We start from the raw sequence: 24,089 nt of genomic DNA, 5'->3' as shown, positions 1-24,089 counted from the left end.
ATGCCGGAGTGAGACGCCATTCACAGCAGCTTGCGGAGCTGTTCAGAGTGCGGCGACGTGCGCTGTTACTCAGACAGGGAGTGCATGTTCATGGCTACACTCCTTTCACTGCAGTGCGAGGAGCACCCTGGGCCATGTCCGCTGATCGGTGGGTGGCCCTGTAGACTTACGCAGCTACCACTCTGACACCTATAGGCTCTGTGTCCCCCTTTAGACTGATTCGCATCCCTGAGGGCACTAGAAGGGAAGGCAGTTTGGTCTGGCCCCTGAGCAAGGGGGTGAGGCTCCTTTTACCTTCCCAATCTCTTGTGTCCCAACTACAATCTGGCCCTTACGTGAGCAGTATTTGTGGCTGGCGCCTCTGTAGAGACTGAGTGTTCAGCATTCTCCATGGATTGTACCCCCAGAGCCTGGATTCCCTCCCAGCCCTAGGGTATAGAAGGCAATTATTTTGCTCTCTGGGCACCTCCTGTAATGTCTAACAGCGAGGCCAGCAAGTTCCCGCTACAAGTTCCCTGCTTTAGCTGAGTTTAGCTGAAAGCATTCTGCTGCATCCAGGACTGCCTGATATTCGTTTCAGCTTGGAGGATGGGGTGTCCACGGCTTTGGATAGGACATAAACAGAGAGTGATCATAGAACAAGGCGAATGTTACAAAGGCTGGGAAACCATACAAAAGCATATTTTGTTTCATTTTTAAATTACTAAAATAGAGACTTGGTGTAGGAAATGAGCATTTCCTGTCTGCCCTTTGGGTCCAGAGTAAGCGCCTTACAGAGTGCATGTCAGCTCAAAAGCTCCTGAAAGGAAAGATACAGTATGTGCGCCTGGAGCCTCCTTTATGCCTCCTCTGAGTGCAGAAATGCCCAATGCACCCATGTAGCCATCCTCCTGGCTAAGCACAGTGTTGTTGCTATTCCGTCAGAAGGTGGGGTGTGTGAAGGTAACTGCCCAGATCTCCAGCTCAGGTAAAGCAGCGTAACTCCATTGAAGTCAATGGAGCTGAGCCAATTTACCTGCGCAGACAATCTGGCTCAGGGATCATTATTATAGTTATGACAAAGTCTGATTTTTTTTTCTCCCCCCTTCTTAGGCTGACCCAGCTGGACACAAGAATGAAGCTTCTGGAACCATGGAAGGTAGCCCTTATTGTTCTGGCAGTCGTGTTCTTTCTGGCACTAGTCATCGGTCTGCTTGTCTATTTTTTGCTCTTTGGTAAGTGTGACAGTCTTGGTGAATTGTACGTGCTGGGAGTTTACTCTTGTGATCTTTGTGTGTTGTACAAAGGATGGAATTCACCCCAGGATGTAAGCCCACTTAGGACCTTTTAATCCCATGCTAAGGGTGTAATTAGCACTTTCCTAAAAACACCTCTTAAAAACCAGCCATTTGTCTAAAGTAGGGATTTAAAATCTCTGTCCATTCTATTTCTGTCTCCTCCGCTGGGGTCCAGGTAGAGCGGTTGATGGACAGTTATCACAGTAAGTCCGAGGTCTACTAGCATCCAGCCACTGCAGGATTATGTTCCTATTTTAGTGCTTTATGTAATGATGTCCCTGACTGGGTTGTCTTCAAGGACTGAACCTAGGATGTCTGGATCCAAAAGCAAAAGCCCCTACTGCTTCAGCTAAAGGAGCAACATTTAGTTCAAAGGAGATTGCAAATTCATAAACTTTGCACGTGGCCCATCCTGTCCAGAGTGGCGGATAAAGCTGGCTGGGAAAGCCTCCAGTCACTCTGTAGCTCTGGTTCTGTGATGCACAGTGCCTTCTGCTGTCTTGCTTCAGAGTTGGAAATCAATGTAGGCTCGGATGCAATACCCTGGGTCGAATCCGCTCTGTGGACCAGAGCCTTGCGCAGGGAAGTCCAAGGTGGTGTAGCCAGCTCTATGCTGCCTGTACTGCTCCCTCTTGGGGATAGGGACATCCCAGAGCAGGGCATGGAGCAGAGGGGAAGGGTTGTGCTGGGACGGAACGGGTATGTGGCTTGTGTGTCTTGTATGCTGCCAATCCCTGGCTGACAGAGTGGTCCCTAAGGGCTCTATTGCAGCTGGCCTACCTTCGAGCAGCTTAACACTGAAGACAAAAGCGAGTCTCTGGTTGCCCAAGGATTGGAGGAGCTAAAGGTGGCTTAGAGCCCCCTTTGCCCACAGCACTGAGCAGAGCTCAGCTGCAAATCTAGTCCATGTAACTCCACTGACGTGGAATAAGTGAGATTAGAACCAGAAACCCAGAGTCCTGTTCTGCCTGCCTGGGAGCCATGACATCTGCTACCTAGCTCTGCCATGCTACCTATCTCCAAATGGTAACCTAGGCATTGACCGTTGCTTCTCTCTGCCTCTATAGATCAGGATATGTACTTTTACAATGGGACCTTTAAAATCACTAATGTCCAGTACAACCGTGAGTTTGACAAGCACACCTCAAAAGAATACAGAGACCTGAGCACAAGCATCGAGATGCTGGTAAGTCAGAATTGTTCTTTCTCCCCCCAAGAATGTCCCTGAGAGTCCTGGGTTACGTGACTGGAATGAGATGCTGTTCTACTCCAGGCCGTAGTGTCCAGGCTCCATCCAAAGGGAAGGATAGTCTTGGGGGTAAAGAAGAGGGCTAAGAATCAGGAAATTTGCATTCAGTTCCTGGTTCTGGAATTCATCTGGTGTGTGACCCAAGTCACTCAATTCCTTCATGCATTAGTTTCCCAGTGGAAGCAATGAGAATGATAATTCCTCCTTCACAGGGTTAATTCATTAAGGCTTATAAAGCAGGCTAAGATAATCCAATAGAAAGGATGGCATTCTGTCTGTCTGAGGCCTTTTTCTGGCCCCATTTCAGTCGTATTTAAGTGCCTCACAATCTTTAATGTGTGTATTCTTACAACAGCTACTACCACTTCGTTTCCAGCAAGCCTGGGACATGCTGGAACAGCGCTTTGGGAACTGAGGGCCTGATCCAAAGCCCGTTGGAATCAGTGTGGCTCTTTCCACTGGCTTCACTGAGTTTTGGCTCAAGCCCAACACTGGTGCTGTGTGAATACTTAGACGGTGCAGTCCCGATCAGTGTCTCACTATTGAATCTCAGTGCCAGAAACCAGGGGGGCATGAAATGCTAGCCAATTGGCCAAATATGTTCTCTGCAGCTGCTGGGGTGGGTACGCGGTTGAGAATATGGGAACAGAAGCAACACGTGGACACTCTCCTGTTGAGCGGAAAGCACATAATTCATAGCTCAGGGCAGCCATCCCCTAACTCACTAACCCGTCGGGGGGGGGGTCCTGATTGATGGGAACACTGCGCTCGCTCTCCCCTGTACTCTGTGATGTGTTCGAACGAGGTTAAGCTGAGTACAGTGAACCTCGTCAGCTCTGTGAATGGGCTGTGGCTGCACCATGCCAGTTGGATGGTTCTTTGAAAGCAAGACTCTTAGGTCGGATGAAGGACATTCATCTATGGCAGAGGTGGGCAAACTACGGCCCGCGGGCCACATCCGGCCCCCGGAACCCTCCTGCCCGGCCCCTGAGCTCCGGGCCCGGGAGGCTCGCCCCCGACCCCTCCCCCGCTGCTCCCTCTCCTCCACGGCCTCAGCTCACTGCACCACCGGCACCATGCTCTGGGCTCCATCGGTGGCCTGACCTGGTGCTCTGTGCTGCACCGTGGCGGGGCTGGCTCCAGCCGGGCGGCGCGGCTGCCTGTCCGGGCGCTCCGGGCAGCGCGGTAAGGGGGCAGGGAGCAGGGGGGTTGGATAGAGGGCAGGGGAGTTCGGGGGGGGGGTGTGTGGATAGAGGTCGGGGCGGTCAGAGGGCGGGAAACAGCGGGGTTGAATGTGGGCAGGGGTCCCGGTGGGGCATTCAGGAAGGAGGGGGGGGTTTGGATGGGGCAGAGGTCCCAGGGGGGCAGTCAGGAATGAGAGGAAGGGTTTGATGGGGCAGGGGTCCGGAGGCTGTGACTGCACCGTGCCAGTTGGATGGTTCTTTGAAAGCAAGACTCTTGGGTCAAATGAAGGACATTCAGGGAGCGGGTGGATGGGGCAGGAGTCCCAGGGGGGCCCGTCAGGGGAGAGCGGGGGTTGGATGGGGCAGGAGTCCTGTGGGGTCAGTCAGGGGGGTGAGAAGCAGGGGGGATCGGATAGGGATTGGGGGCCAGGCCACGCCTGGCTGTTTGGGGAGGCACAGCCTCCCCTAACCGGCCCTCCATACCATTTCGGAAATCTGATGTGGCCCTCAGGCCAAAAAGTTTGGGCTTTGATAGAGTTAGGAGCCTGAGCACTGTAGTCTTGTATTCTGGATGCTCTCCAAACAGAATGCCTTAGCTGAGAGTGCGCTGCTGTTACACCCGATTGTATTGTTTCACAAACATTTTCTCTCCTTTTAACAGGTGACCAATACATTTCGAGCCTCCATTTTCAATAAGAAGTACATCAGGTCCCATGTCGTCAACCTGCGGTATGTAAAATGAAATGCCGCTTTCTTCCTCAGCAGGTCTGTTTCCTACTTGAGGTTCACTCGGATGAACCTTTCTCCCAGTCTGGGGTAGCAGGAGGGCAGGGGAAACACATCCTGTTGCCATCAACCAGGACTTTTCAGCAGCAAGATGCTGGCCTGGAGGCTATTCCACGGTTTGCAGTCACTGGGGTTATGGCTGCCCCCTGCCCGTTCTGCTGTCACTTACCCCTGTGCAAAATGGGTGTGAAAGGCTGCCATGCTGAGCTGGTATAAGTGTCTGCACAGGGGGCAGGGCAGGGGGAGTCAGAGGAAGGCCCAGTGCCTCTGTCTTTCCCACAACAGTGTCTTTATGGCCCCAAGAAGCCAAGATTGAGCACTTAAGGTATCCACTTGACCCAAGAGGAGCAGAGAGCTCTAGTGGGACCTGACCCAGTTCAAGGTCTCCAGATTGCTCTGCAAAGTGGCCCAGAGTAACAGGATCTTTCTCTTCTCGATGTCCCAGGAGTGGGTTCAGTGAACCTTATATCAGATGCTCATAAGTGGAGAGGTGCATGCAGGGTGATAGAGCAGTGCAAAAACAAGAAAAGCCCATGCAGGTTTGAATAACTTACCCAGAGGCAGCGTCATGGGAGAGGCAGGCTGCAGACTATGGCTGCTCTATAGCACAGATGACACCGTGTGGTACTGATATGAGCACTGGGGGAATAGCGTGTCCAGGCGCTTCGTTACCACACAGGTACTGACAATTGGGAGGGAGTTCAGTGCTGAGCTAGAGAAGTGGTGAAGTTGCTGGAGGGGGGTTGGCTTTCAAGGAAAGTAGGAAAGAGTTAAATACATGGAGCTTCATTCAGTGCCGACTAATGGCTGGGGAGCGTATCCGGGGCATGGTCACTAAGGAAGGAGGGGAACCACAGAGTGCTGTGGAGCAACGGGTGAAACTCGGAAAGGGTGAATTTAGGCTGCAAGGGAAGTGGTGGAAGTTCCATCCTTCAGCACACTTAATCCAGGTGCCTCAGTCAGAGCTGTTGGGCACAAACCTCTTCTGGTTACTGCTCCGTGGTTCCAATGGCCATATGTCACCCTGTGACCATGATCCACATGGTCGTGTGCTGAGCTCACCCTCACCACCACCCTCAGATGTTGCTCTCCTTAACATCATCCTTTGCCCCTGTCTTTTTCTTTGCTCTTGGCAAGATTCCCACTGACCTCCCCAATCACTCTGACAGGATGAGCTCAGTCAAAATCCCCTGCTAGCTGCTTAGATCCTTCCCATCCCCCTGTCTTCTATTGTGTGTCAGTCCCCAAGTAAGGCCCAGAGGACCTAATGAAAACTAAAGCCATGTAGAAAGAGAAGACAAATAGCAAACGTGCTCACTCACCTCGGTCTTTAATGTCATGTTGGTTTGCAGCCCAGATACCAGTGGAGTGGTGGTGGAGCTTGTGCTGATGTTTGAATTCGCCTCAAACGATAACAGAAAGGCCTTCTCGGAAAGAATCAAGAGCATTTTGCTTAGGCGGCTGCAGACAAACACCGAGGGCTTGGAAATTGACCCCTCGACTTTTCAACTCTCAGGCAAGTTTCTTGAGCTTTCCCTTTTCTCCTTGATTTTGCTGCTCGGGCCATCCCTTTCCTCTGTGCAATGTGATTTGTTTTATAGCGCTGATGTGAGTCCCTGCTGTTTCCTTCTTCCCTCTTCCCAAAACAGCCCTGTCACCCTCATCAGCTGACAACCTGGAAGGGTACTATAAAGCTATAACAAGGATACAAACATGGGCCAGATCTCCAGCTGATGCAACTTTACCTTATGCCACTGAAGTCAGTGGGCCAGATTCTAAGTAGACATAAATCAGTATGACCCAACTGAAGTAAGTGGGTCTACACTGATTTACAGCAGCAAAAACTCTGGCTCCAGGTTCCTTTGTTTTCAGAGCATTTTGCTTCTGCTTTGAAATTTTCTAAACCAATGGTGCAGGAAATTCTGGAAGAGTGTTCCTGTTGGTTCACTTTATGTCTCCTGTTTTGCAGCTTCTTTTCTGGACTTCGCAAAAAGAAAAGGAGTACTTGTGGCACCTTAGAGACTAACCAATTTATTTGAGCATGAGCTTTCGTGAGCTACAGCTCACTTCATTGGATGCGAAAGCTCATGCTCAAATAAATTGGTTAGCCTCTAAGGTGCCAGAAGGACTCCTTTTCTTTTTGCGAAGACAGACTAACACGGCTGTTACTCTGAAACCTTTCTGGACTTGTTTTCCCCCACAGTTAGCCCCAGAATCCAACTCCATATTGAATGAAGATAGTTTTTGTGTCCTTCGTCTCCTGCCACAGAAAAAAATGAATTTTGGTGTGGACTCAAATGAATAAAAGGTCACTTCTCCACTCTGTGGTCAGGTGCCCAAATATAAAGCTGTCACACTATTAAAAAGATGCAAAACTGGCAGTATTCCACAAAAGGGCCCCTATTTTTCTGTCCTCACTGTTATCATCTGACAGAACTGGGCAAGAAACTGTTTTCTCATCTAATGAATATATTTTGAGAGTTCAAAACATTTTCCTATCTTGAATCAGGATGAAGAGTCAAACTCAGCTTTTGGTAAACAAACAAAGAGTTGGATTTGGGTCAATTGAAATATTTGGTTTCAGTTTTGATTCCCCCCCCCTCTTTTTTTAGTCTAATTAGTTTACTTTTTGAAACACTTATTTTGAACCCGAAAACCAGAATTTTTCGTTTTTAGAAAATGTTGAAGCAAAAGCTTTTGACAATTTTGACCCTTTTTTCCAGAAGTGTTCACAGTGGGAGAGTTGCCAGAACTGACCCTGTCCCACAAAGCTTTGTTTTTGACAAACTGGCATTTTTCATCTAAAAATATTTCATCAAAAAATTTCCTGCCTGCTTTATTGACAGTCCCCTACTAAATGAGTTTTGTAGCCTAGTTCTTGATCTCAGTGGACCATAATATTCCCCATGGGGGTCCGATTGATTGCTTATCAGAAGGCAGCAAATGTTGCAGTTGGACCATTTTGTACTCTCTGAGAAGATTCCTTTATTTTAGGGAAAAGCTGGAAAATAGGATTAATCTGAGAAGCTGGTTTTTTAAATACTTTTCAGAGAATATTCTTAAAGCAGATACATTGTGAAGCAAGATCTTCCATTGGTTTTAGAAGTAATGGTGTTATAATTTTGACAGAACAAATGTTTCAGATCTGTCACTTTAAGGATCTCCGTTTCCCACTCTTCTTGCTCCCTCTGTTGTGTTGCTGAAGGCTGAGGACACTTCCAAAAAACACATTAGGCTCTTGTCTTGGCATGTGAATCAGGCTGAGCTTTATTTATTCTTTCTTCCTGTGGGGGAGGAACCGCCCCCTGTTCAGGGTGAATGCCTGGGTGGAAAGAAGACGTAAATACCTGTGCCATTATGAAGTGCCGCCATTCCCCGTACTCCCAGCCAGCCCCATGCTTGGAGCCACCCAATCCCTCCGTCCTGTGATAAAGCAATACACATCTAAGCATGTCTCCTCGGAACAGGAATCAAGGGTTTTAGAAGAATACTTTAATCCCTAATGGGCTAGAGTCACCCACCCCACTTCATCACCACATTATTTTAGACTATCCCTTGCAGATAGGTACAGGCCGAATGGGTATGTGGAAGCATCAGGAGTAACCATGACAATGCAGGAGCACTGGGTCAGACTCCGTGCTTGCTGGATCTTGGGGTCTTCCCAGGCCAAGATGACAGCCAGCCACCATTCTGTTGTAATGGATGGAATGCCTCCAAGGAATGGAGTTGGACACAGTTAACGTGGTTTCCTCATGGCCCTCCTTGGAAGAGAAGAAACATTTGCATGCGGAGCAGAGAAGCCAGTGACTCCACTGGGCCAGCATGTGAGATTTGCTCCTCCCTTCCCCCCCCCCCGCCCCGCAATGAGTTGGAGTGTAGTTCTCCTTCTCACTGGACAGTAACACTCCCATATGGGTGTCTGATTGCTTACAATGAGAATTATGCTCCTTTTATACTGAGAGGTGAGGTGTTGGCAAGGGTGTTTAAATAACTAATTGTGCTGACATGTTGCATGCAACCAGATAAGTTTTTTTAATGATCTAATTACAGGCAATGGTTACTTTTTAAATGGCAACACTGAGACATAATCTGATCAGCTTTATAGCTGTGAAGTACAGTGGCTATCTTTCAATTGCTTTTCTTGGTTATCCGGGCCTCAACATAAACAATGTCAGGATAATTACACTAGTCATATTGTGTAACTTGTAGGACCACATGAATTGCTGCCCTGGATCAGGTCAGGAATCCATCTAGCCCAGTATCGTGTTTCCAACAGTGGCAAATATCAGATGCTCTAGAGGAAGAATTACTGTAACAAAGCATTATGGAATAATCTGTCTGTATGGAAAATTTCCCCTTATGCCAGGCAGTTAGTGGTTAGTTAATCTCTTGAATCAGAGGAGATTATGTCCCTTATGTATGTTTCCTATCTAATATACCTCTGCATGGTCTCATTATACATATAAATGGCTCTAACCCTCTTTGGAATACTGCTAAACTCCTGGATTCAGTGGTATCATGTGGCAATGAGTTCCACAGATTAATTGTGCATTATATGTGTGTGTGGTGGGGGAATTCTTGTATCAGTTTTAAATTTGCCACCTTTAATGTAATTGATTGCCCTGTTGTTCTAGTATTATGAGGGAGAGCAAATAGGGGTGTCCATTCATTAGATTAGCATGTAAACTTTCTAGAAGAAAGATCAGTAGCTGATTACAACTTGGATCCAGCAAATGATGATGTCAGTGACTTCCAGCCTTATCTTGTCTAAACTAATCCATTTAGGGTTTTATACCATGCTTATCTTTGCAGTTGGTTGCATTTACAGGGTTACTTTAGACCAGCACTTACAGACACTCCATCCAAGATCGCTCTTCAAGCCAAGTGACTATCTGAGGGCTTGTACTTTGGGGAACCCCACAGTAGCCTAATCAAGTCCCAAATAGACTTACTAACTGCGAAATCCCCACAAATAGTAAGGCATGCTCATTGGTCTCCTATTACAATACTCCCGGCAGCGCTCCAAAACAATCATCACTTATGTCCCGCAAGGACTTTAAGGAAATCCACCCTGACCAACTGGGACAGTAAGTGTGAGCTGTTCTGACTGTCTGCTGTGTGTTTCATTTCAGGGATGAAGAAGGAAAATGGAGAACACCTTTTCAACAACTGTAAGTACAAGCCGTTTATTAATGGTCCTTAGAGACATGTCATGCTTTCTGGGTTTCAGTGATTTCTACATGACGTGTGCTCAGTCTACAAGCAGAAAGGTGATTCTTCTGACTGACTGTGCTATAAAATCTGCAGGTCAGCCTGGCACCCGGAAAGGATATTACACAGCTGAAATTCAGGTAACAATTCTGTTGAGGATGCATGAGGCAGAAGAGAAATCAGCTCACTTTCTTGTAGCTGGGTTGGCACTGTAGGGCTTGTAGGACTAGGTGCTTGGACAGAGGGGTGATGCGGGGGCCATATAAGTACCTAGGCATTGTCTACATGGGGACTTACCTCCATTTCAGCCACAGGGGATGACCTGTGTTGTTTAGGAAGAAGTAGGGACAAGCTTTCCACGGTGACAAGCTTGCGTCTCCTGGTGGCTGTGGGCTCCTGAGAGGTCTCCCCTAAGAGAAGGCAGGTGACTTTAGTGCTGATGAAAGACAGAAAGTGTCCTGCTTCTTGCCTCTTGGACATGTAGAAGAGTCAGGAGGCCTTCTTGGTCCTTGCTGCTCCTCCCAGCTGCCATTGCTGCTCTTTCGCCTGGTCGTTTAGATGTGTTAGGGGGTGGCCTTCATGCCAGAATGTTGGCTAGCTCCTTTCCTCTTCTCCTGGGCCTTAGAGGGGGTCTGGAGAGATGGCCCTTTGCTCCTCCCAACCTCTGACTGTAGGGCTTCCCCAGCATCCACTCAACGGGCCTACCCCCATGCTTAACGTTAAGTGTGAGAGTAAGTCTGTAAGTCTTCCCCTTAATCTCTCTGGACCTCGATTCCCTATAAAATATGTATAATAATAATACTGTTTGTCTCCCAGTCTGTCTACCTCGTCTGTTTAGACCCTAAGGTCTGTGGGGCAGGGACTCTTTCTGTGTTTGTACAGGGCCTGGCACAATCTCTAGGGGCCCTGATCTCTGCTAAACATAAGCCAAAATTACTCCCTGGCATATATTTTCAGTGCCTCCCAGCCCTAGATCCATTCTTCAGTGTTCCAGTCAAACTGTAGTGTTTAAAAACAGGATCCAAGCACATTCTAGTGTGACAGGATCGGGCCAGATGGCTACAGAAGAGTGATAGAAGGCAGATATATTAGCCCCAGGTTAAGTAGGTCCCTTTTCCCTGGGTAAGGTAACAGGGAAGGTTCCAGAACAATCAGGAACTTTCTGGAAACAGTTAAGACAGACAGGCTGATTAGAACACCTGCAGCCAATCAAGAAGCTGCTAGAATCAATTAAAGCAGGCTTACCTAGGGAGGTGGTGGAATCTCCTTCCTTAGAAGTTTTTAAGGTCAGGCTTGACAAAGCCCTGGCTGGGATGATTTAGTTGGGGATTGGTCCTGCTTCGAGCAGGGGGTTGGACTAGATGACCTCCTGAGGTCCCTTCCAACTCTGATATTCTATGATTCTATGATAATCAGGGCACCTGGGTTTAAAAAGGAGCTCACTTCAGTTTGTGGTGTGTGTGTGAGGAGCTGGGAGCAAGAGACACTAGGAGCTGAGAGTGAGAAGGCATACTGCTGGAGGACTGAGGGGTACAAGCATTATCGGACACCAGGAGGAAGGTCCTATAGTGAGGATAAAGAAGGTGTTGGGAGGAGGCCATGGGGAAGTAGCCCAGGGAGTTGTAGCTGTCGCACAGCTGTTCCAGGAGGCACTCTAGACAGCTGCAGTCCACAGGGCCCTGGGCTGGAACCCAGAGTAGAGGGCGGGCCCGGGTTCCCCCCAAACCTCCCAGCTCCTGGTCAGACACAGGAGGAATTGACCTGGACTGTGGGTTCACGAAAATGGCCAAACTGAGGGCTGCCGTGAATCTCCGAGGTGAGCAAATCCGCCAATAAGTGCAAGACCCACCAAGGTAGAGGAGGAACTTTGTCACACTAGCCATTAATAATCACACGAGGGACAGGGAGATTGATTTTCTTCTGGCGACAAATGTAACCGATATTATTTGTACCTGCTGACTCAAGAAGTGAAGGATTTATTTGCAGGAATCCCTAGCTAGGAAATGTACAGTATACATTGCATCAATAGGGCCTGATCTAAAACTCACTGAAGTCAACGGAAAGACTTCCACTGACTTTGCATCAAGCCCATAGCCTTTGGACTTGATTGTCTTTATGCCATATTATTATTCAGCATTGTAGTTAGACTATTGGCACATCTCTTTGTAGTTAGGTGGGGTGTTGCAATTTCAGTAACTATGGTTGAAGTAGTTCCCAGCTGTTCACAATTCATGGACTTGACAGTGTCATTTTTCGCAGTTCTATACTAGGTTTTATTCTCCATTGTGCATAGTTACTAGCTCGGGGACTCTGCAGTAATGGAAAAGAACGGACGTACCTGCCATACAGGTTTTCAGGACACAGTGCCTGCAGACAGATCCCATTCGCAGCACCGTGTTTCATGTACGTGCTGGGATGCAGGTCCTGGTCCTGAGCTCTTGAGCTAGCTAACAGATATGGTATGTAAGAGCCGTGATGGCTCATAATTCCCCACCCATCCCAGTGACGGTGGGAGAGTCCTTTACTCTGCTGCTTTGATTGCTTGGTTCATCCCTCCTCCCTGCTGCCGCCTGGGGAAACGCTCCTCTGTGCTGGAAGCCTGCCACTCTGCTTGTTTGTTCCTAAAACTTTGTTGGGGGATGGGGAGGGAAGTATTTTTGTTTTGCTCATACAAATATGTGGAGGTGTAGGCCACCTGCTGGTGAGGTGCCATCATGAACACTCCCCTGAGAGGCATGGACCTACCTGCCTGGAGCTATCTGTCCCCACAGGGATCTATCTTTTGCAGAGGTTAGCCTTTGGAGAACATGCCTCTGTCCGGCGATCTAGCTACCGTACCGTGCTGCTGTGTGTGACCAAGGTGAGAGCTTTCAAGGTGGCTATCCTACCACTGCTGGATCCATCGCCGTCCCTGAAGTGGGGTGGAGGCATCCCCTGTTGCTCCAGCTGCTGGTTCCTCTCCGACTCTGGTCGTGAAGGAGCTCCACTGATTAGCTACAACTGGCTGCAGTAGATGCACGTCCACCTTGCTCCCCACAACAACTCTACCTTGTTTAGTGGCTTGACATTGGGTACCAGCTGGGTCAGTCCACCGGACAGGCATTCCCAGCCCTTGGGACTTGCATGTTCGTGCTGACTGAGGCTGATGACTGCACCACCACAGATGTCCTGAGAATTTTCAGCTCCTCCTTGGAGCCTTGGCTTCCGCCCGGCTTTGGATGGCACTGTACTGCCTGGACAGGTTTTATATTCTGACTTTGAGAGCTGTTCCCCATAGAGCTGAGCAAGAAATGGTTTTCCCATCCCATGAAAATGGTGTGGGATTTCCTGTTCTGCACTGGAATGAAACCAAGGCTTCTTGAACCTTTTCAGAAACAAATGAGAGGGGCAGCACCCCAGAATAGCCAACAGCCTGGTGGTCCAGGCACTCCCTTGGGATGTGGGTTCAAGACCCTGATCTATATCTGGCAGAGCACAGACTAGAATCCGAGTCACCCACGTCCCAGCTGACTGCCCTATTCAGGGGTGCCAGAACTGGGGCGGCCAGGGGGGGTCATGGCCCCATCACTTTTAAGAGTGGAAAGACATAGCCCTCCCACTTTTTACTGTCCGTAAGGGTGAGAAATGGGAGAGAGGAGGCAGAAAGGAGTGAGCGGAAGGCGGGATCTTGGGGGAACGGGCGGGGGCCACAGTTTGGATGCCAGTGCCCCCCAACACACACTTTTACGGAGTTTCTGCTGCTCCTGGCTCTAAACATCATGCCCCTGGTTATTCTGGGGTGATGATGGGGTTCGTGTCTCACACCCATAGCAATTCCATCCTGGACCTGAGACAACACCCTGATGAACGTTTTGGTTTTAAGAAATCAGGATTTTCCAAAGGAAAAGAAGTTTCACTGAAAAATTCCCAGCCAGCTCCAGTTCCAAATGCAGACTGGACTGTGCCTCTCCTGAGCAGATACGGCTGCCTCGAAAAGGACCAGACAGCTCTGAGATTGGTTCACAAATGTCGACATGGTCTCCTCTCTGCAGGGGGAGTTGCCCACAGTTCTGAGTCCCAGGTAGATGCTGATAAGAGCTTCTGGGTACTGAGCACTTCTGCAGATCCAGCCATGAGCATCTGTATATACACTGCTTGCTGGATCTACACTGCTCACCCTGGCACATCCTAAGGTGTCAGCTAGACCTTATGCGTTGAGATGGCTGGAGGGCCCAAGGCTTTGAAGTCCTGCTTGCCATGGTGCATACCCTGTTGGTGGTTGACACAGCTCCTCCCTGGTTTGTAATTACTGCCAGCAAAGCGCTGAGCATCCCACTTCTCACCCGGTATACAACCAGCCTCCAGGAGCAACTGACTGAAGCCTCCGATTGCCCCAGGCCCATTGCTGCTCCCGGTGGTAAAGGTGCAGCCCCCGAGTGACAGCAGTAGGCCTCGATGTCTTCTTTCAGGCAGAGCACTCTGGTTTCGTGAAGGGCTTAGTGCTCACCCTGGACTGATAATGCGTCTCCCTGATGCTAGTGCCGCATTTGCTCTCGGTTCCGTGAGAACTCTCAGTCAAGCCTTGAGCAGTGACTCCGAGGACAGAGTGACCAACCTTGGCCCCGCCGCCCCAGTTCAGCTTGGGCTGGCAGCTTTTACATAACCGGTGCTGATGCATGCTCTGGAGATGTCAGCATTCTACCCTGGGCATTGACCCGCAGCATACCGTACCTGACTGAGGTCTGGGGGACAATGGGAAAGGTGATGTTCAGGGGGCACACTTAGACATAGAGGATGTGGGACCAAATATAGCTTCACTGTGGAGGAAGAGAAAGCCAAGCCTTTACACAGGTCACAGAGAAAAGGCTGAGGTCATAGCTTTTATTTGGGGATCACCCAGACCCCTGTTGCTGTTGTGTATTGCAGCAGGGGCTAAAGGCTCTAGCTGAGATCAGGGCCCCATTGTGTGGGGTGCTGTACAAGCACAGACTAAGAGGCAGGTCTTTGTCTGTGTCGACACAAGGAGAGAGAGGAAACAGAGGTAAAGTGACTTAGGTCATACAATAGGCAAGTGGCAGAGATGGGACTAGAACCCAGGTCACCTGAACGCTTGTCTAGTTCATTGCCCCATTCTTTGCACCCCGGTGCCTCTCGGCAAGGCAGGCCTATTGTGGTACTTGGAGATGGGGTCTCAGGTCTGAACCACTGGCTGACGGAGCTCTGGCACCATCTTCATACTGTACAGAGACTGTTGCTGAAAGCGTCTCTGCCCAGGGTTACCTCTGGCTACACAATATGGTGCAAGAGCCTTCTGTTGCCTCAGGCATGTGTTTCTACAGGCATAAGTTTAAAGGGACAATGTCTGTGAGCAGTGGTTTATTCTGGGGCCTGACTTCACTCCCGTTGAGCAGTACGTGACTCTTCAGTTGGCATAGAGCTCACTAGTGAATGACTTGCAGAGTTAGCTAGCACTCCAGGAGTACAGAAGGCCAAGTCAGGCACTTAGACGTAATCTTTACATCAGTTACTCAGGACTCCCGATAGGATTTAAACCCAAAGAATATTAAGCATCTAATTTACGTCGCTTTTTGCCTTTTGCTAAGCTTAGGCAATGAAGATAGACTAGTCAGTTTCACTCTTCTTTAGAATTGGGTTCCATTCAATTCCACCATCTGGCTATCCTGCAGTATTGAGGTTGCAGACACAGTTTAATAAGAGTTCCATTGCAATTTCCATTTAAAAAACCATAATGAAAACATTCCTGTTCATTTTACAAAGGCGTGCTCTTATAACACCTGAATTTTAAGTTAAACGTGACCTGACTCGAGCTGGGCAAAACATTTTCGACCGATAGTTTTTTTTGTCAAAAAATGCCCTTCCCTCCAGCCCCCCCCCGCCCTCCGTGCTCCCAAATTATTTGTGAATTTGGGTCAACAAATACTTGTGGCTGGGAAAACAATGGGAAAAAAATTCAAAGAAATGTTTCATTTCAGATTGTTGTTTTGTTCTGACTTTTCATCTTGAAATGGCATTTCAAATTCAAATTTGGGCAATTAAGATAATATGCAAAAAGGGTGAACTCCGTCCACCGGATCTGTGCTGCAGCCAGCTTTTAAATAGCCCTTTGGAGGAAACCTGTCAGTCAGCCAGACGGTCGACCCACAAGGGTTGGCCGTATGGCCTCACCACCTCAGAGACTGAGCTTTTGGGCTCATCCTTCCTGCCCCACATCATGAGCTCTGCCTAGCGAGACCAGCTGAGATAGACTCCTGGTCTGAGACTTTCACACTCTTCAGGGACCAGTGCACCTCAGCAAACATTTGCTGTGACCCCAGGCAGCCTTTTCAAAACAGAGTAGGATTTATTAGTCACCTCGAACACAGCACTGGCAAGTCCTTAGGTTAGCACGGAGAAATAGACAGAGTCCATTCTGGCCAAGCCAGCTTTCCACCCAGCAAAGCTGCCAGGGAGTCCTTCTGGCTTGCCATCTCTCTCTGTCAGTCCCAAGTGAGAGCTGCCGTCTCTCTCCCAAAAGCCAGCCCTTATCTCAGCCCCATGACACTTCTCTGTCCAGTTCCTGCAGGCCTATGCTGAGTTCCATCTGCCAGGGCGTCCCTTGGATAAGTGTCAGTTGCTCAGTTCTTGGGGCTTCTGTTATCTTTGTGAACCCGCCATTGATATGTGTCGGTTTCAGCCAGTCCTTTACCGACCCACTCATTCCACCCCAGACTGTTACATGACATAACACTTTATGTCTCCTGCTTTGCCCCAAGAGCAGCTTTTTAACTCTTGTGTAGCCATTCGGTAGCAATGCAAAGTACAGAGGCAAACTGAGGCGTGCATAGGAATCATAAAAATATTTCAGAAAATTCCCACTTTTGTCAGACCTCTTCCCCCCTCCCAAACCAAAACCAACCCCCCCCTCCCAAATCCGCTGAATTGAAACAAAAACTAAAAAACAAAGTTTTGAATCGACAAAAACATTTCAGGTCTGTTATTGATTCAAACACATCTTTTGAGTTGATGAAAAATTTTGAAAATATTTTGGTTTTGTTTCTCATCGAAGTGGATATTTAGTTCAGTCCCCAAATCTAAAAATCAATTATTTGCTCAGTTCAAGACCTGACACAATCAGTTATACAAAATATACTTTAATAGATCTCTACAAAAATCCATATTTATTACATCCTCCAGACAAATGTTGACCTTACAGGAAATGGGCAATAGTAGACGGAGTTTAGCTTATTTTGGTTAAATCCATGTATACAGATTAATCCTACCTGCAACTGTGTTTTACTTCTGGGTTATGATTTAGATATGTATTTAGTTTTTAAATGTTTTTACTATTCTTTAAGAGATCTTCTCATTATTTATAATAATAATGTTGTTTTTCTTTATGCAGCTAGATGGGAGGATTAATATGTTTATGTAACCCTTCTGCCCGTCAGAGTTGGCAGCAACAAGGGCCCGGTTCAGTATCTAGGGGATCCATTCCAATAACACAATGCAAACCGGCTCGAGCCCCCACCCAGTGACCTGGGACAAATATATACCACCCCCGCTGGGCGCCTCCAAGAGGCAATACTTCCCCTCTCGCAAGCACAGAGTCTGAGTGTAGCAAAAAGCCTTTTAATAACAGAGAGAAACAATGTGGCATTATGTTGGGGAAACACCACCAACAGGATTCATAACACAACCCATGAGCAAAAACAACCCCACCCCAAGCAAATTGGGGCGTGTCCTTTCCCTTTGGTCCTTGAGTCCAGCAACCCAAAATCACCCAAAGTCCCAAAAGTCCAATGACCCAAAAGTCTCTGTCCCTGGTCAGGGGAGCCCCAGAGTTCGAAAGTTTATCTGCAGAGTTTTACCTCCCAACCTGGGTGGAGATGGGGGTGGAGAGTAAAGGGGCACCTTACGTGGTCGAAAGCTGATGGCCCCACCTCTCCATGGGGCTCCACTCTGCCAGCCACCTCATGAGCTGCTCCAGGCATCCCACAAACTGCTCCGCTCCACCAGCCGCTCCGCTCTGCCAGCCGTCCCACAAACTGCTCCACAATATATCTTCAGGCTCCCCCACTACTTAACACGACGCTCAGTGATTTCAGCTCTTAGTCAGTTCAGCTCTTTTGTGATTTCAGTTTGTAGTAGGGGAGCCTCAGTGCTGGTACACCATTAGCCCAAAGTGAATTCAGCTCAGCAGCCTGTAACTAGACTCCTCATAGAATCAAAATTAGCTCTGATATGCCACAGTGGAGACAGGAGGAAGTGCAATTAGCATGTAAGGCCCTCACCAAGGGGCCCATACCACCAAGTATATTAATACCTGTCCCCAGCCTCTCTCCATTCACTGGGAGTTGGAACCCATGACCCTTGCCTAGCGAGTGCTGCTTAGTTGATGGTGAGTCCCTCCATCATAACAAAAGGCCAAGTACAGTTCCACTCTCCTTGATTCACATAATCAGGATAATAACAGTTTATTCCTGCCCCACTAACAGAGAAACTGGGGCTCCTACAGGCAGGGGGCGTGTGCCTATGCAAATGAGATCAGCCCCTGAAGTTCTTTTCCACAACCCACCAAGACTCGCCACCAGATGTCAGGGTGGAGCTCATCCTGACTCTGCTTACATCTAGATACAAGGGTGGGGTGGTTATTTAAATGGCATAATTATAAATACAATATATTTTGGTTCATTCTTATTTTAAGATTGTTTGTTTGGTTTTTGTTGTCATTATACTTGACTATGTATGTCTTCTGTGTGCCTAATATTGTGTGTGTGTGTGTGTGTGTGTGAAATCTCACCCTGTGTGACTGTGGTTGAATATCAGTGCAGCTGTGGTGTCATATCTGTTTATCTGAATGCTGTTCATTTGATGACAGCTATGTTATAACTAACAAAATGCAAGCAGCCATTTGTATTCAGCATGCTGGGAACATACACCAAACAAAAGCCTGTCTTTCTTTCCTGGGGAGCAGTCCAGCTAAGTCGGTCCTTTCTTTGATAGGTTGTGGGATACGAACAAGTAAATCACTTTCCTACGCAAACAGAATAACGGGAGGCATCTCTGCCCAGGTTGGCGAGTGGCCATGGCAGGCTAGTCTTCAGCTGAGCGGTATCCACCGCTGCGGTGCAACGCTGATCAGTAACACGTGGCTTATAACTGCAGCTCACTGCTTTAGAGGGTAAGATCCCAGCTTGGAGAAAGGATGCTGTAAAAGACTGTGTGCCCTTACAGACACCAATCTGGAATTCTGTGACATTTGGAACCAAAACAGAACCCCTAGATGTATCCAGGTTCTGATCCTTCAGTTTGGCTCTGAGCTGTGCCTGGGAAGAGACCTGAGAGGTGGTGGAAGTCAAAGATGGCTGTATTCTACCTTTCAATTCCGCCCAGCCCTCGGGCTGCTCGGTGTCAATTCAGCCACCAGTGCAAGTTAGAGCAACCTTGGGGCTGTTCTAACTTATACCAGCTGGCAACATCCCTCAGGGGATTGCTGGAGCACAGCAGTGTTCTGGCCAAGCTCTGTGCTTCCCAACACATGTAGCTCTGCATTTGGGTGCCTAACTGGGAGCTGAGCTCTTTGAAAAATTGTCTGTGTATGCCTGTGATCTAATCTTGTATCTCTTTCAGACAACAGAATCCCAGTAGGTGGACGGCTAGCTTTGGAACTGTCATAAGGCCTCCGCAAAGCAGAAGATCCATCCGCAACATCATCATTCATGAAAAATACTCTGATGCCGTTCAAAACCACAATTATGACATCGCTGTTGTGCAGCTCTCCTCCCCCGTGGAATTTACAAATGTCATTCGCATGGTCTGTCTCCCCGAGGAATTTTACGTCTTCCCACATAACACTACCTGCTTTGTCACGGGATGGGGCGCTTTACGGAATGAAGGTGAGTGTCTCCTCAAAGAGCCCTCCCATGACGTTATGTTTTTAGTTCATTTTCAGTTCATTATGCAAGTGAACGTGATTTCTTATCTGATTAGTCTGGTGGCTAATTAGCCATTGGCACAGCTTACCAAAGGAAGTGGGACATTCATTCTGACACAAAGGTTTTAAATCGGGATTGGATATCTTTCTAAACGAGACACCCCCGCTCGACCAGCAGCTGTTGGGCTCAAAGAATAATTCTTTCCACTGCAGGAGTCACTGAGTGAAGTTTTACAGGAGGTCAGACCAGGTGATCAGAATGGTCCCATCCGACCTTCAAATCAATTACCAGGCTGAGCATCTGCGTGTTATATGCAGGTTGGCTCAGTTCATTGTATTCGGCATTTTCTGGGACATGGCAGAGCTGCAAGCCACTAGTGCAAGGACGAGAAAAGAGTCCCCCGTTGCTGTTTATGCCATTAGCAAGGCTAAGCACATTTCATTCATGCATTCAGTCACCAGCTTCCTTTCTGTCCCATTGACTTTGTTTATACATCTGGCATCGGCTTGGTGTTATCTAGCTTCCAGAACCTTTAAATTTGCCCTAGAAGTTCTCTTCACTTAACCACTGAGCACATGCTTAACTTTAAGACAGATTGACATCAGTGGGACTTAACGCTAAACCTTAAGAGCATTGTTGGTTTATACCTATATTAGACTTTCGCTGTAATCATGGATTGTCCAAAACCATATTCTCATTGGGGCTTTCTGATCTCACAGACATGTATTAACTCCCCACAGTGCACAGCTGGGACCTCGGCACCAGAAATCCCTGTGTCCATTATATTAGAGGGGTGAGGTCAAAAAATGAATGGGGTGGGGGACTTGGATTAAGGCGCCCTGTGGGGATGGATGCTGAAGTGGCAGCTGGGTTTGGGGCAAGTGAGAGGCCGAAGGAGGATAAACTGTTCTCTTCCCAAAGTGTCAACCTGGCCACTTCCTTTAGGCGCTGAAATGGAAGCTGAGCATTTGTTAGCTCCTCCTGCTCCCCCCAGGCCTTGGCTTGTAGAACCCATTTGTAAATTCTAAATCCTTTCTTTCCCATTTTAGGTTCAAGCATTAATAATCTCCGGCAAGCGGAAGTGAAGATCATAGACACGAACATTTGCAATAGAGCAGAAGTGTACAATGGGGCCATCGCACCTGGGATGGTGTGTGCTGGATACTTGGAGGGGGAAATAGATGCTTGCCAGGTAGGTCTAATATCAATGCGGAGAACTGATCAGCGTGAGAACTGCAGACAGATACTTCCCTGCGCCTGGTGGTCTCTGAACATACGCATTTTAACAGACTACACCGGCGTCCAGCTCAGGGTTCTGATTTACAGAGCTCCTGTGGGAGCTGGGGAGGGAAGGGGTAGTCTATTACAATCCACAACTTCAGAGCACATTACTTATATCTGCACCAAAGAGACCCATGATAGCAGATTGCTATTTTTGGAGATTGTAAAAATCCAGGGATGACGCAAAGAAAGAAATAGGAGACTATAAGGGGGTGGGGCAGGGACGTGCTCAAGAGGGGGCAAGCAGCCCCCCCGCCCCGTAATCACTGGGGGGCACAGAACTTCTCCAGCCCCAGGGCCACGGAGGCAGGGAAGATTGAGCTCTGGCCGGGGCTGGGGCAGGGTGGAGGGAGGGAAGATCGGGCAGCGGGGTGGAAGGGGGAGCGAGGTTCTGTGCCCATGGGGTGGGGGTTTGCAATAGTGAACATGGGGCATGTACCCTGAACAACTGTAATGACAAAACTGTAGGGGCCTGATTTTCGGATGGTGTAAATTAGCATAGTTCCGTTGACTTCCGCAGTCCTAGGCTGATTTACTGCAGGTGAGGCTTTGGCCCTGTGTGTATAATTTGTGTGTGTGTGTATATATCTATAAGAGAGAGTATATACATGAGGGTGTGATAGGTATAAAGGTTTCACCAACATATGTTTGAGGTGGACACACAATGACATTGACCATCTTCTCAATAAATGCAGTGAAGGTTGATTTCTACTGAGGCTGTTTAATGCCTTTCTCACAATCGACAGCGGCATCTCCATTGTCCTGTGGGTCTGAGTAACACTGAGGATCATCGTCCCCTGCACATTCCAGTTTGCAGAGCAGTATACTCTGTGATCTGGTAGATGCACCAATGCTGGATTGGCTGCAGCTGTTAGGAGGGCAGCTTAGAACAGGATTTTCAAATGCATTTAGTGCTGGCCTAGCTCTGCACCCCTGGAGTCCATGAGAATATTCCCATTGGCGCCAGCAGGAGCAGAGCTAGGCCAGGGCTGAGTGCATTTGAAAATCCCACCCTCTGTTTTTAGTATTGGGCTGACAGTGGTACCCAGGAGTTCCAGTTAAGATCAGGGCCCCATTTTGCCAGGCGCTAGAGAAACCCATTCAACGATAGGGGCCAAACCGTAGAGAGCTTGCAATCTAAAACATGTATTTTAAGTTTGTAATTACATGAATAAATACTTGCATTCACTTGTGGATCCTGGGGCTAGCCCATTATATAAGATTGGCTGATCTGACCACTGTTATATTGGGAACCAATGAATTAATTCCTGTCCCCCGGGCAGGTGATCAATTTGGAGTGTGGGCGTAATTTACCTTTATCAAAGCATGCATGGAAACAGGTGTTATTGCTGGGCATAGAATTACCCAGTCCTTTGATAATTCCAGCTACAGTAGTTGACCTTCTAAGACCTTCTGCAGCAGTGAATTTCCACAGGCTAGCTGACTGGTTTGAGAGGACTTATTTCATTTATCCTAAATGGATTCACTTTGGCTAGTTATGATAATTACAAAAATATTTACCCTGTTTAATTGTCAAAAGGCTCATAAACATTAATTGAATCTTAGTGCTCCTGTAGGCTAGGTCAGTATGAATTCGTACACCTCTTTTACAGATGGGGAAACCAATGAAGAGGGAAAGGGCCATCAGGTCAAGATTTTCAAACCTCAGTGCCTACGTTTAGGTTCCTAAAGCCTTATTTAGACACTTAAGTAGTTGATTTGATGTTCAAAAGTGCTGAGTACCCAACAGCTCCTTCTGAAGTCAAGAGTAGCTGCTGTGTGCTAGGAACATCTGAAAATCACGTCACCTATTGAACGACTTCAGTAAGGATACAGGAGCTTGAATTTAGGCTGCTATTTTTGAAAATGTTGGCCCTAAATCGGTATTTAGGCATCTACGTAAAAGTAGATGGATTCACAGAGGGCACGAGACCATCCGGTTTGCTACATTAAGGAGCTCTGGGTGCTTAGCACTTCTGAAAAACGGGTCTCTTTCATTTCGGTGCCTAAGGTAGGAGACTAACTCTGTGTTGCTAGATTTGAAAATGTTGGGCTAAGTGAATGAAGTCGTCCATTTCAAAGCTGGGATTTTAACTGACTCCTAAAAGGCGCGTGTTAGTGGCTAGGAATAGGGTAATATCCCTTAAAATAGTTTGTGAGCCTTCCAGTGGTGCTCACTGTATTCCATGATTTAGAAGCCAATAGAACCTGGCCAGAGCAGCCGCGTGTATATGTAGCCAAGGCTTGCACGTTGTGTGTATCCAATCTACATAATTATCTGGGCCCCAGCATGCCTGTATGTTTCTTCATTTATTGATGTGTAAAGATAAAATGACACCATACTATTGGAGTAAGTCTCCCGCCAGAGGATGAAAGAATACATAGCTCCTCTGCTCACCTTGCATATATTGAGAGGGGAAGATATAGCTTCTATCAGCGAAGTTGATAGAAAAAGTCCTTCAGGAATACCAGAAATAACTTACCCACCAGCCAGCAGCCTGTGACCTTATTCTCAAGTGTGATGTTACTTATGTAGTAAATGAATTTGAACAATTGGCTTTAAGATTTGCTTTAATATTTAAATAAATCCACCTGCTTTGCTCTCAGTTTCTTCCTGCTGAATTCCACCTTTCTCTCCCCTGTAGGGTGACTCTGGTGGCCCTCTGGTCACTGAAGATAGAAGAGGAGTCTGGTTCCTTGTTGGAATAGTGAGCTGGGGAGACGAATGTGCTAAAAAAAATAAACCTGGCGTCTACACACGAGTGACTTACTATCGGGATTGGATCGCTGCAAAAACTGGCCTCTGAAGGAGTCACAAGTGGGTTAAACTGCACAGGCTGGGTACACAAGCCAGGAACTCCACAACACTCTTTACCAGTCTATGCTTCGTTTACTGTCCAAAGCAAGCGCCGGCTTAGCTTGTGGTGACATTCCTACCGCTCAGTTACTCGTCTCTGAACTGAATTGCTCTGGCCTGTCGAAGGAGAGGAACAGACTCAATCAAACTTGCACAAGGAGCACAAACTGCTGACTGATTTACCACTTAGGAAAGTGTATCTACTGCTTCCAGGAAAGGCAGGTTATTCTGCATCCTCAACCCAGGACTGAGAATAACCCTGCTTTCCACCCTCTATGCTACACACCTCCTGCTGGGATCAGATGACTTGGCCATGGTTTTCCTAGCTGA

General features: G+C 47.9%; 1 protein-coding gene across 1 annotated transcript; it reads left to right on the top strand.

Annotated features, from left to right (window-relative positions):
* LOC140910922 (transmembrane protease serine 11A) lies at positions 1 to 23,709 on the top strand. Its single transcript, XM_073343073.1, has 10 exons — positions 1 to 8; positions 1,093 to 1,214; positions 2,345 to 2,463; positions 4,372 to 4,439; positions 5,849 to 6,012; positions 9,629 to 9,667; positions 18,690 to 18,867; positions 19,317 to 19,582; positions 20,671 to 20,813; positions 23,548 to 23,709. Exons 1-10 carry the CDS (start codon positions 1 to 3, stop codon positions 23,707 to 23,709), a joined length of 1,269 nt encoding a protein of 422 aa, XP_073199174.1.
* Positions 23,710 to 24,089: the final 380 nt, after the last annotated feature.

The sequence above is a fragment of the Lepidochelys kempii genome, chromosome 4, assembly GCF_965140285.1.
Source record: "Lepidochelys kempii isolate rLepKem1 chromosome 4, rLepKem1.hap1, whole genome shotgun sequence".
NCBI classification, from domain to species: domain Eukaryota; kingdom Metazoa; phylum Chordata; order Testudines; family Cheloniidae; genus Lepidochelys; species Lepidochelys kempii.
This window is presented reverse-complemented; position numbering and strand designations above follow the sequence as displayed.